Source organism: Eucyclogobius newberryi, unplaced genomic scaffold (assembly GCF_026437365.1).
Source record: "Eucyclogobius newberryi isolate DKJ021-1_F unplaced genomic scaffold, fEucNew1.0.hap1 SCAF_19, whole genome shotgun sequence".
NCBI classification, from domain to species: Eukaryota; Metazoa; Chordata; class Actinopteri; order Gobiiformes; family Gobiidae; genus Eucyclogobius; species Eucyclogobius newberryi.
Genome location: NW_027315823.1, coordinates 10,190,036 through 10,204,052, shown reverse-complemented (window position 1 = coordinate 10,204,052; position 14,017 = coordinate 10,190,036). Strand labels below are relative to the sequence as shown.

Sequence of the window (14,017 nt, the reverse complement as noted above, 5' to 3'; positions counted from 1 at the left end):
TTACAGATCCAGAAAATCTCTCCAACATGTTAATCCTTACATAAATGAGGACAAAACACAAAAGAGTTTATTTTATATACTTTTGTCATTGTAACATTTATTATATTTTACACCCCATATTAGTTCATATTAATTTCTGCCAACTGTCCACAGTGCTGTAAAATGAAGCAACAGCCCAGTGTGTATGCCAAGTCCAACACGGGCCACACACTCCCACATAACATGGCCACGCTGTTCCTTTGGCTTAAATTATACTGCATAATTGTGTCAGTTCAGTAGCACTTGGCAATGAATGATATTTTGGTCTGTGCTCTGAATACTTTTCTGTAAAGAAGACACAATACAAGCAAATGAAGTAGAACACAGTAATCAGTGGTGTCTATTGACCTAAATATACCTGTACCTGTGCAATTAATTGGACTTTAAATTATGGAAGCGTATTTGATTTATGTATGTCCGGTGTGATTTGCAGGTTCATGTTGTTGTTTTTAGCTTGGTTAAATGCAGTATGGCAAAACAAGCGCTGCAGTGAATGGGAAAGTTGGGAACCAATAATGGGATATTTGTGGCTCGTATAGCGTTTTGTGCTGACGCTACTGCTAAAGAGGAAAGACTACTCACAGCTGCTGTCCAGGATTACTATATATAGTGCTGTATTGAATGGGACGCACAGCTGCTGACTGCAAGAAGATTCAAAATTCAAAATTGGGTCATTGAAATTGCAATTACCAATACGGTCCACAAAAGACATTTGTCATTGTGCTGAGAACATTTTGAAGCGTAAAATAAGTGATTATGTGTTGATTATGTGTTTATGACACACTTTGTGTGAGAGCACAGTGTTTCTAACTCCAGGCCACAAAGGAATACAAATCTGTCTTAGTCACTCAAAAGTGTACACAAAAGCAGTCTCCGGGCAACCAGAGCAGACAGATGGCTTCACCATTGTAGTTGCACGGACTTTACTCATTTATCTCATGTTTTTTTATTATGTAGATTATATACTGTATACAAAGAGTATCTATAAAATGACTTGAACTCAGAAAATTATCCCAATCTTGATTTGAGCATCTTTAACTAATTCAAGGTTAATTCAAGCCAACTTTTTTGCACTTAATTGCATATTATCTATATATTTAGTTGTCTTATATCAATTTAAACTACAGTACATCAACAACTGTCGGAAATGTCACAGCTGCCCTGGGATCAACTGAAGAAAGCATGGCTGCCGTTGCCAAATTAACTGTCACAATAATAATAGCAACATTATTGCTTTGCATCTTTCCAAAAAGACATGACACATTAATCTAAGTTATTGGCTACATCTCATTACGGGGCGAGGCATTTATGTCCGGGGCAATATCTGGTTAGGCCTGTTCACTCTAGAACTAACACATTCAAGTGTTGATTTTTGCTGGATCTAAAAAGAAAAAGAAAGTATTATTCTATCTTTGTCAATGCAGCTTACCTAAATCTTAAGACCTAAACAACGAAGGCTCTGGATTACTTAAACACACTTGCTCTTGAGTCCACTGCCTTTTACCTCACACGATTAAATTCCTCTAAGTGTGGCTTTATCGGGGCCTTTTTACAAACACCAGCAGCATCGCAACCGGGCCGCAATCCAATCGCACGACTAGAGCTGGCACCCATTGTGGGCCATGTGGACGTACGTAAGCGCCGGGCGACACGGGCTGTGCATAAATGGCAAAAAGAGAGAGAGAGGGAGAAATCCTCAAATTGCACGTTGTCACTTCACAGACCCTCCCAATCCCACATACAGCAATTAACGCCACGCAAAGATCTCACCGCCAGCACCGTCTAATTGAAACGTCAAAAGTCTCAAAGCGTCTCTGCACCCACTCGACTGCCGCGCCCGCCTCCCCGACCCACATTCTATACAAAGAGTCTCGCAATAGAGCTCGAGCGTTTATTTCAACCTACTGCGCCGGCTCCACCCCCGACCTACACTTATTTCTGTTCAGCCGGAGCAGAAAGACTTAAAATTTTAAGCTTCCCCCCCCAAAACAATTCGGCCAAATCACAGTGTGGTGGATTTCCTGCTGCCGTCTCTGGGTAAATTGTGAGCGGCCAAATCCAATCACGCTGCATTTCCATTATGAAAGCACACGATCATTATATAGGTCATGCAAAGGGCCAAGTGCACAGAATTCTAAGATGAAACATAAAGATGAAACAAAAAGTACTGTCTTTTTAGTTTGGCCACATTTAGGATAAGATGATATAAGATATGCCTTTATTTGTCCACACGATGGGGAAATTTCGGTGTTGCAACGCAAGTAGATACAGAAGAAAAGAACAGATAACACTCTTAATAGAAAAAACTCTTAGAAACAAAACTCCTATGTGCAAAACCTCTCATATTCTTATAGGGAATAGAGGGGGGAAAAATAAAAAGATAAATAAAATAAAAAGATAAAAATAAGCTAAAATAAGACAAAATAATACTAATCATCGTGGTAAAGTAAACACTCTTATTTACAGCAGTTCTATGCACATGAATATGACATTATTGCGTATGAGTTTTGCACATGAATATGACATTATTGCGTATGAGTATTGCACATGAATATGACATTATTGCACATAGTTAAGTCAGTATTGCACATAGTTAAGTCAGTATTGCACATGGGTATGACAGTATTGCACATGAATATGACGGTATTGCACATGATTAAGTCAGTATTGCACATAAATATGACGGTATTGCACATAGTTAAGTCAGTATTGCACATAGTTAAGTCAGTATTGCACATGGGTATGACAGTATTGCACATGAATATGACGGTATTGCACATGATTAAGTCAGTATTGCACATGGTTAAGTCAGTATTGCACATGAGTATGACAGTTACACGTGTTCAAGGCTAACAGTGATTAATGGATCCTCTAAAGTCTGATTTGAACTGATTGTTAATTGATTCTTAACTTGCCGTTATCATTTTGTTGTCGTGTTTTAACGCTTTTGGTTGCTGTCGGCCTTCTTTGTCATGTTTTGTTCAGTAAGTACCATGACACGTTCAGTTATCCTGTTACCCCATTGATTGTACTGTACATTATGCAAAGAGATCACGTATCGATTTGCTAAATAGATTACACCCACCATGTTAGCTAATGGATGTTCATTGTCTCTGATAATCAATGCACTGTTATGTCAGGGCAGCAGATGCACTCGCACAGAACCGGGCACGACTGTGAAATGAGACTGGCATAAGATTGGCAAGTGGCAAAGATCACAGTGTCAGCGCATTTACTTTAGCCCATATTCATCAAGGCCAAAGTGATGCATCCTGTCTCCTGCTGCCATTACACAAGGGCTTAAGATGTGTCGGTAAATACCCATGTACACGTTCACATTTGAGATTCTGTGTCCAAAAGCCTCTCTTTTTGTTCTCGTTGTTTGTTTTGTTTTGTTTAATTTTTTTTAATTATTTGCACGCAATCGGGTCAGAATCCTATGGTAGAATTTGCTTTCTAACTGTGAGATTGTAGATTTATTGCCCTCGTTTATGATCAACATCTCTGTACAGACTGGGCCTATCCACATGAAACAAAAACTAGCACAAAAAACATAGGTATTTTCTGCCAGTATAAATAAACAAAGGTTATTTGTGGTGCCATTATTATTCAATGCGCAATACGTGGCTGTCAGTTGAAAGGACTTAAAGCTATAAGATTAATATGACGACTTTGTGGAGCCAAGTCTTAACAAACAATTTGAAGGGTCAACATTTGCGGATCATAAGTTTGATCATTTCTTGCAAAAAGTGTAAGACATCATTCAAATATATATATGTTATTATTATATGTAAGACGTACATCCAGGTCATCACAACATAGTTACATAAAGAGTGCTCCTCTATAGGCTTCCCTTAATTAGCCCTGGCATCCTGCACCCAACAGTCCCTGCCATTGACCCCATTGCAAGCGTGGCACTGCAGTCCCGGGGCCATTCCACTGAAGGACCCTGGCATTAGGGCACACCTCACTGGGCCCGGTTCTGCCTGACTCATCCCACTCGCTGTAGGACTGACATCCCCATCAGGCCTTGCTCTTAGCGGCGGCTCATCGCTTTGACGTGCTGGTGAGCTCGCTGCAACAAATGAGGATCTCCAACCACTACAGTGAACTAAACCCAGAGGACGCTTGTGACTAGAAGCGCGTTACAACAAAGAACAACAACAAAAACAGATCTACTAAGAATTTTTGTGTTGTTTTTTTGCTGTTATTTTACACATATTTTGCCCGTAAAACTACATGTCTCATTTGCTGCATTTGTCACAGTCTAGTAGTCTACTGTATCTGCTCCACTTGGCACATTAAAGCAGTGTCGCCTTTGCACTGTGCCCATTACCAGTGTTTCAACCTGGGCTATGGCATCACTGATGGATTATGGCGACACTCAAGCGTATTATAGAGGTCTTGCTCTGGTTTAAGCCTATAGCTCTGACTTTTATGTTTTAGCCTGCGCATTTCAGACACAGAAACAGCTTTATTGCCTTTGTCAGTGATGTGATCAAAAATCCACAAACTATGAACTGGTAAGGTACAAGCGGTAAGGTACAACGTCAAATGATTAATAATAATAATAATAAAGTGATATGGTAAACGTACATTTTGACAGAATAAAAACATGCAAAAGAATGCGTAAGAATAAATAGGCTTCCCCACAAAGAGCCTCCACAAAGTTAGGGGTTATCTTGCCCTGACCGTATCCACGACACAAAAAGCCTCTGTCCTCTTGGTAATTTTGGTGAATGATGTGGAGGGGGTCGTCCTGTTCAGGAGGAGACTTGGTGTTCCCAGTTACAGCGGCACGTGGCCCTGATGTGGGTCTGCACAAACTGCTCTGGGGCTGGTAAGAAGCACCTAAATCTTCTTTCATTCCGTCCTAGGCTGCAGTTGTTTGAATTAGAGCATCGTTCTGTGTGGATTGATTCCTGTCACACACTACATGCTTTTTGTCCTGATGAGTATTACTAAAGTGGCCAGTGCGAATGTCTCTCCACCCACGCCATGTTTTTGTTCTACAGCCATGTATTTAGTGGGCATGTGTGTCTTATGTGAAAATAAGTTTTCAATTTGCTGTTGGTAAAAAGAATTTCCCTATGCAATGTTAGTTAGTTGTTTAGTTAGTAAGTTAGTTAGTTGGTTGTTGTTAGTTGCATATAGTAGCAAATGATTAAACCATAAATGTGTGCCTCATGTTTGGAGGCAACAGTACTTAATTTCAATAGTTATGATGTCATTAACACCATAATATATGTATTTTTTTTATTTGATGATCTAAACATTTTCTTCACATTCTTGACAAAACTAGGCCAAGGGTCAAATATAGGTTTCTTGTGGATATTGATAACAGGTCGTGATAGTAAGTTCACCCTGGGATGATTGCGTTAGCGTTTATCATTGTGGGGAAAGATAGATAGTATAGAGGGTCACTCGGGTTAAACAATAATAGAAAAACGTGTTTGATTAACTGTGTGAGATGAGGCAACTTTGGAATTTCGTCAGCTGTCCAATAAGCTGTGAGTCAGGCTGGCCCAGATGAGAAAAAAATCTGTACATTGTCTTCAAATAGTGAACTTTACACATTGCCAACACATCATGCTTCTTTGGCATGCCTTGTAAGTGTGACGCTAGAAGCAGTTGGGTCACTGCGGGTGGGGCTCAGTTTTTTTGGAAAGTCATGTGTGGCATCCCAACAATGTGAGCGCTCTAAATGCTGACCCATGATAACCTTTAGTGACATTTTTGAGGAATGAAGAAGAAAATCAATGGATGTGTGAATAATTAAGATACAAGATACAAGATACAAGAGCGCTGTTGCGGCCACATTTTCCCTGAACAGATTGAGTGCATTGATTCGTTACCAAATGAAAGAACTGGTCCCTTTTACATTGGTGTATCCCTTTTCTCAGTTATTGGCATTGTTGTAGGCTCCACAAGTTGCCATATATGTTCCTTATGCAAGGGCTCAGCCTGTAGCTTATAGAAGACAGATGGAAAAAAATATCTATCTATAATAGTTTACAATTATAACTGGAACCAATTAAACTCACATGTTAAACCTGCGGTGTAGGCTACATGTTTAACATAAAAATCAACTAGCTATTTCCACTGCATTTCCTTTTGTTCATTCATTATAATCACATTTTGAATGATCACATAATCATGCATTTCTTTGTGATCAACTTCTCTATCACATTATGCACCCGCTTCCACTTCTGCATGATGTAGGCACTTTTCCAACTGAAGGCTTCATAAATTAGCCTTTGGTCTACAGCAGGGCGCCCTTTCCCCTTGTAAATGAGAGCTGATCGATCCTCTGTGGCGTGTGCCAGCTCCTCAGCAGAGAGAGCCATAGTGGCTCCATGGTAGATCCATGGTCTATGGTATAATAGATCCATGATCCATGGTATAATAGATCCATGATCCATGGTATAATAGATCCATGATCCATGGTATAATAGATCCATGGTATAATAGATCCATGATCCATGGTATAATAGATCCATGGTATAATAGATCCATGATCCATGGTATAATAGATCCATGATCCATGGTGAGCTGGGATCTCCTCTTGGCCCCGCCCTGCCGCTGCTAAAAGAGGGCAGCGCTTCAGCGCGCGCTCAGTCTTAAAGCAGCGCTCAGAGCTCAGCAGCACAAGAGCCAACGGGACACACGTTTATCTTTGGACTTTTGGAGGATAAAACCCACTATTATAAGCCATACATTACTTCTGCTGTATGGACTGACTTGTTAGAACCTGTTCCGATGTGGAGTGTCAGGTGTTGTGCGCGCACCGGGAGCTTCTGTGGGAGCGCACCGAGAGACGCGCTGTGTGCGCGGTGGATGTGCGGCTCTCAGCGCGTTGCCCGCGGCTTCATGCGGTGCTAGGGACACTTGAGCCTGCAAACAAAGACCGGGGTCCAGGATGGTGCAGAACGTGATTCTGGTCTTCTTCCGTAGGAGACTGAGCCAGCGGCCGGGAGTGGAGGAGCTGGAGAGCCGAAACATCCTCAAGCGTGAGTCCAGCTTCAACTGTTTTATCTGCTCCAATTACTTTGGAAAAATGGTCAAAAGTTTTAAAAAATAAAAAATTTCAAGGAAAGCAAACTTATAGGTCTAGAGCAGGGGGGGGGGGGGTGCTTTTAATCAGATCTACTGAAGGAATACATCAAGTTGAGATATGACAATTATTTAGTGAATTTAAAATATCTTGCCAATTGTTGACCTAAAAATCTCAAGCCAAAACAATTTCATTCCAGAAATAGCTTAATTTTGGATGCGATGATGCATGTGCTCATCATGATGTATGTTTCTGTGTGTCAAAATAACAGAAAATAGACATTGCGTGTGTGTGACTGAGCCAGAGCATGTGGCGTGTGAAGCAGCAAGCTGTTGTGTCAAAGCAAAGCCTTATGAACGTGTCCTGAGTGGGCAGCCTCCCTTATGGAGCTGCACACCTGTGGACTGAAGGGTCTGAACAGCTGTTTGTCCCATCACTGGCCCACTGTCACAAGGCTCTGCTCCTCAAACAACAACTGCACCAGCCATACGCCCCAAAACCCCCCGTGGCTGTCAGACCAGTTGAGTGAAGTGAAGTCACTTTTATCTAGGAGGACTTTTGCATTTCAAATCCATGTTTACCTTTATCCAAATGCATTGATTTTATTAACTTATTCACAACAAGATTGTTAGGAACTAAACTGCATTGCATCAAATCAGTACCACATTATTATAAATGAGAAATAAAAGTCCAAATAGCTCTATTGTTCACTTGAGTCTCATGGGACTATCATTTGCTTCATCATATGAATTCCAACCTTCTTTGTTTTAACAGAAAGAAATGACCAGATCGAACAGGAGGAGAGGAGGGAAATCAAACAGCGGCTGAACAGAAAGGTAGGTCACCCTGGCCATAATTGTAATTTAATCTAACATTTGGACAGTGCCTGCACAGCCCGACACAACACAACCTTAATACCTGCTTTTACGTGTCACTCACTCCAAACTGACGGGATGTTGTTTTCTGCAGTTGAACCAGCGGCCCACAGTGGACGAGCTGCGGGACAGAAAAATCCTTATCCGTTTCAGTGACTACGTGGAAGTGGCCAAAGCTCAGGACTACGACAGGAGAGCAGACAAACCCTGGACCCGACTGTCTGCTGCTGACAAGGTATTTACTGATAAGTGTAACAAGTGAGCTGAACTGGCAGAAACATAAAGTTTTAAACAAGTAGTTCATTAGCAGCTGGTTTATGGTCATAAATAATACTTTGTTTTGGAACATTTGAAACAAAGACATATTGAAACATTATTACGTACACCTCGCCATGTTGCATTAGAAATCGGCGACCATAAACCATGATGGTTATATCTGCAGCGCCTTAACAACAGAGGCTTGCTTCCTGTCGTCAGAGCCTCCACCTGAACTCACCTGTGCTTACACATCATGTCGCTTTGTTCTGCAGGCAGCCATTCGGAAAGAGCTGAATGAGTTCAAGAGTAATGAGATGGAAGTCCATTCTTCGAGCAAGCACCTAACAAGGTCAGTAGAATCTGCACCCCCACTTCCTTTCCACTGGGACACTGGGACAAAGTACAGTAGATTATCCACCGGGCTCAATCTGAGATCTTTAGTTTAGTCACACGCTGTTCCCTTGAGATGCAATATTTGCACTACCTTGCACTCGCTTTAATAATGTTTCCACAGTCCACCTATTTTTAGCTTGTGTGTACGTTATATTTGTACTGTATTTTGAGTCTTTGCTTTCTCTGCAGCTTTAACAATCTTACATTAGGGCAGTTATGCAAACTACAGGCAATATCTTTAACAATGGCTAAAGCTTTGGCCTGAGGTGAAGTGCAGTTGTTTAAGTGATGAAAGCATGTTTTCTCACACTTTTCTTTTGTGTTTCAGATTCCATCGACCATAGCAAGGTTTCTTCTGTGAAGAGTTGCTGAATGGTATTGTTAGTGAAGACCTTGCATGGAGTCTTCCTGTGCCCACGTAAGTGGGCTCCTGATATTTGGGTCCAGACACTTGGAGGCTATGTCTCTAGATTCAAAGTGAGCAGTATGGTTGCCCCAGAGAGCTCCACCTTTGCCTTCTCCTTTACCTTCACTTCGGCTTGTCCAAGGAGCAGCGAGAATCCAGGTCGAGCAATTGCCACAGAGACTTCTTTTGTAAACAGACTCTTTTAGAAGAGATTCTTTTTGATGCCATAATGGGGAAGCATGCATGTGACCAACAGTCCCACTTCAGTATCAGTCGTCACATCCCCCACTGAGGACTGCAGTTGTGTTTCATATCGACAGTGTTCATGTTCTCTAGCAGAAACCTCTGTAACAGACAAAATCCCTTTGTAAGCACTATTTATTGTCTGCACAATACAGGTTTTCAATTTGTAACTACCTGTGTTTGTCATGTTTATTCTCATTGATTTATAATTGATTTTGTGCACGGTCATCGGATAGAATCAGTAGAAATCCAAAATGTTTCATTTGTTTGCCCCACACAAAAATGTTGTCTCAATGGGGTCATTGGTCAACTAAAACAAACTAAACTAAATGAGGCCAAGTACTTAACAGAATAATGATTTGTGCAAGTGCCAAGTCTGAGTGAGCCCATTCATTGTATTGAGCTTATTACTTGTGGTCACAATTCTCATTAAATGTGTTATAGGACATTCTCAGGGTCATCTGAGGCCATTGAAAATCCTCTTAAGAATGTACAAGCTGCTCTAAATTAAACAATGACATGTTTCTTGTCGTCGATGACGGTCCAGAGGTAAGTCGTGTTTCAGACCTGGCAACACTGGACAAGCAGATGGACTGGACTTCGGGCCCTGTGGAGCTACGTGGGAACAGGGGGACACTTCAAGGGGACACTCCTCTGGGTTATCCTCACTTACAGTGTCCCTCACATGGGCCAACACCAACGGTCATGTGCAATTTTTGTATAAGATTACAGCCAGGGAAGATTAATTTAATATCTAATCATATTTTAACCTCAGAGGACCAGTTAACCAGCGATTCAGTATCTAATTTCCACCTATTAAATCAGAGTGAGTGAGTGAGTGAGTACTTGTTTGTGATGCTGTAGTGTGCCAGTCCTGTTTTTGGACGCTTCTACATCTCACAACATGGATACCAGAACACGGATTAGATTAACATTGTTACATAATCAGTGCTAGCTCTAACATGGCCCTAAACCCCAGCAGCATCTTTTTATGTATGGGATAATGACAGAATAGCCTTATTAAAACTATCTGTATCTGTTTAACATGGTTCCTCTCTGATGTGAAAACCAGAAATGCAATACATTAAGCGGTTAAGATAAGGAAGATTATGAGTAAATTACAATACCAATGTTGAGACACGCAGCTCTAATGGCCTTTTTTAAATGTATTATTATTATTATTTTTATTATTAATAGGCCAACACATACTGGCAATGATAGCAAATTTGACATCTGAAACCAAAACATACTTTCATGTCTTTTTATGTCGCAAATTTCCATCAATGTTTGCAAAAATAATCAAGTCAAAATCAAACTGCAATTCATTGTGACACACTTTCTATATCCAAAATCAGATTATTGTATTATGACGCAACACATGACGATCTAGAAGCCCGTAAAAATGCATTAGTTTCCCCCCAATTTAATCCTTACTTTCAAATGCCACAAATCTAAAATATTACGTCAGCTCCTAAAAAGGGGTTTATGCAATAACAAACACAAAGAGGACATGATGACAGCCCCAAATAGACTTTAAAGGTGCACTATGTAACTTTTCTGGGGAAGGGTCCGCCACAGTATTGTATCAAACATCTATAGCTCGCATTTATTAAAGTCTATTTTCACTGCAAAAGACCATACTAAGCGATAATATCTCCATGGAGACAATAAGGTGGCACACTCTCCTGGAAAATGTACATATTGCACCTTTAAGACAATCACTGAACTGCCTCTTTGTGCACTGAAGTCTGTGCATTTGGTTGAATTTACAAACAGTAAAAATAAAACGCTCTATGACAATGGCAAGACGTCGTAGTAAAGTAATGGCGCCATCTAGTGTTTAAAACTGTATTTGCACTACAGTCAAATCCAACTACTGAAATACTGAATATGTTTACAGATATAAAGTGTAAAAGTGTAACAATAGCTACTTTCCTTTGTAAAAGTGTACAACAATAAACACAACAAAAATGCAATACATAAAACTGGCCTCGCTGTTTGTCTTGGTGTCTATGGGCTCTAGGTTATGTTTTGGCCTGATGTCTAATTTAAACTTGCAGTGTAATAACAATCTAGTTTGGCTCTAGATCAAAAATCAGTTCAGAGGACTGAGCGGAATCCAGGGTCTTATATCAGAGAGAGCAGTAATGAGGCTAAATCTTCTTGCTGTGTGTTCGAGTTCGCTCTTCCTTGTCTGACTTTCTCCATTTATCGAGAACAAGGCAAAATGTAAACTAACTTCTTCATGCACAATTTCTATGACAATGTTCGACATGTTTCCAGGTCCAGACGTGGTAGCCGTGAGTGTCTGGTGCAGAGAATTTGGGCTTTTGTCCAGATTGTAGCACTATCAGTGTCAGCTGAGGCTTTACCTCCCATGACCCTTTTCAAGCACGAGCAGCACACATAAACAAGCTTTATATGACCTGCTGTGACATTTCTATAATTTTTTCCAATACATCACAGCCCCTTGCTTAGTAAAATTGTGCTCAGCGTGAGTTGTCATATAGTAAACATTACGTGAAAGTATGTTTAAAAGTACATATTTGTAATTATACTTGTGGCTTCCTCTAAGTAAAATGGAGCATGCTGTCCTCACACTCCTTCGGCACAATCACTTTGTAGCTATGGCACGACAGTTTGTAATTTTGCCCATTGTTATTGTCCCAGTAACTGATTCCATTCACAGTGTAGCAGATGGCGAACTCCAAAACGGCTCCAGGCTCCAGAATAAATGGTGGTACGGGCAATCGATATTGGAAAACGTCGGTTCCCGGAGCATTGGCATCCCAACCGTCTCCGCTCGATACCCAGGATGCTGTGGTATTTGTGTGCGTCCTCCAGTTTGTAAAGGAGTAGTGGATCGACACGTGTTTGTCAAAGGCTAAGTTAAGGACACAAATTGTCCCTGCGATTCCCTGGTCGGAGCAGTGGACCTTTTCGAGACAAACGCGTTGATTGTACAAACGCTGCATGAAGTTGGGCTGGGTTCTCTGGTCTTCCGGAAAGCACGGTTTCAAATAGGGCAAGGACAGCTCGGAGGATTTCCTAAAGGCCATTTCTGAACTCATTGAGAGTCTGAACATGACGTGGTGTGGGATTTGGGGGTGCTCCTGAACTCTGAACACTTTGACCTCTTCTAGCTCAAGGCCAAGGGCGTCGACAAAGCGCACCTGTGAGCTCCTGCGTTGCGGTGTTCTGTCGGCAGGTGAAAGTGACAGTGACTTGGCCCGTTTCCTCATTATAGGCTTGGCTGGCGGTTCTATGTTCGGCTCAGCTTGGGCCACCGGGGGTTTGGTTGCGGGGGATCTGGGAGGCGGAGGTCGTATCCGCACGGGAACTTTGGCGACGGGCTTAGGGTCGTAGATGTTTCTGAGACAAAAGGTCTTCTCAGCAGTCCTTCCATAACGCCTGTTTCGACACGATTCAGCCATATCCACTGCTTCTGCAAACAAGGGAACAAAAAGAAAAACAATTGTTAGTTTTATCTAAAGGAAATCAATTCTAAAATGTGCAAGACTATCATGGAGTCTTAACATAAGATAAGATAAGATAAGATAAGATAATCCTTTATTGTCCCCACATGGGGAAATTTTGTTGTTACAATGCAGTAGATACAGGGGGAAAGGACAGATAACTTATAGGAAGTTTAAAAAAACACTCTTAATAGAAGAACTCTTATAAACAAAACAAAAAATTCTTATTAACAAAACTCCTCTCATATCTTAATAGGGAATGGAGGAACAAAATAAATAAAATAAAAAGATAAAAGTACAAATAAAATAATAAAATGATAATAATAATAATAATAAAAATAAAGTAAAGTGAAGTAAAAAAAAAGCTAGCATAAGACTAAATAATACTAATACTAATGGTAAGTAAACAAAACACTCTTATTTACATAATGAATATGGCCTTAATTGCTTGTGAGTACGACAGAACTCACAAGCAGGGCTGCAACAATTAATAAACTAAAATATATTTGTAATCGTCTACATTGATCCTTGTAATGTTATCCGGACCATACAGACTCTAAAACACACCTTTTATAACAAATATCAAAATAAGAATAAACACTTTCGTACTTTCATCAATAAAAAAAAGGGTGTTTCAAAATATGATCCATCTAGAAGCCTTCAGTCACCACATTTCATGCAATATGTGGATGCAATAACTGAATGCCCAATAGAAATCTACATCCACAATATAGTAAAATAACGTAATAAAAAAAAGAGGGGTCAACTTTCTGAAGCGCGTTTAAATTGCACGTATCAAAGTGTTTAAAAAGGAGACAGAGAAGTTGCACACTGCTTAAGACAACTGACCTTGTCCCCTTTCAGCAGGCAGCGTGGCAGTGAACAGCTCGAGTGCACATCTGAACGCAGACTGGGCAAGGCTGCGGCAACTGAATATTTATAGCAAGAAGATGATCCCACTGTTCAGAGCAACCCTGTGTGGCCCAAACCCCTTCATCATTACAGGCATGACAGGGCAGTGAACGTGCATTTTGAAACTAAATTTAGATGTTTTACTCATTTGCACACGTGATTCAAAGCATGTCGGATGATTGTAATTGTTTGGTAGAATTTACAGATGTATCATGGTGATGAAAAGATTGAGAGTTTCACTGTAACTAATAGTGTTGTTTCTGTTAAATTAGCTTACGATTAAAGTGGTTAATATAATGGCACAATCTCAGTGAACTGTGTGTTGTCTAAAGCTGTAGCAAGTCCACAGTGACATGTCAGA

At 40.7% G+C, this 14,017-nt stretch overlaps 2 protein-coding genes across 5 annotated transcripts in view; one reads left to right on the top strand and one right to left on the bottom strand.

The window, feature by feature from the left end:
- phactr3b (phosphatase and actin regulator 3b) overlaps positions 1-9,438 on the top strand; it is a 28,741-nt gene extending 19,303 nt beyond the window's left edge. For all 4 annotated transcript variants that reach the window (XM_072451696.1, XM_072451697.1, XM_072451699.1 and 1 more), the window contains 5 exons: positions 6,994-7,049; positions 7,868-7,929; positions 8,063-8,203; positions 8,499-8,575; positions 8,948-9,438. In XM_072451696.1, the coding sequence (XP_072307797.1) occupies positions 6,994-7,049; positions 7,868-7,929; positions 8,063-8,203; positions 8,499-8,575; positions 8,948-8,963 (352 nt within the window). In that variant the 3' untranslated portion in view covers positions 8,964-9,438. The remainder of the gene's footprint in view (positions 1-6,993; positions 7,050-7,867; positions 7,930-8,062; positions 8,204-8,498; positions 8,576-8,947) is intronic.
- Positions 9,439-10,440: 1,002 nt separating this feature from the next.
- LOC140366142 (protein phosphatase 1 regulatory subunit 3D-like) lies at positions 10,441-13,640 on the bottom strand. The gene is made up of 2 exons (XM_072452814.1): positions 13,594-13,640; positions 10,441-12,713 (listed from the first exon to the last, which is right to left on the bottom strand). Exon 2 carries the CDS (start codon positions 12,700-12,702, stop codon positions 11,839-11,841), a length of 864 nt encoding a protein of 287 aa, XP_072308915.1. The 5' UTR covers positions 12,703-12,713; positions 13,594-13,640; the 3' UTR covers positions 10,441-11,838.
- Between the last annotated feature and the right edge of the window lie 377 nt (positions 13,641-14,017).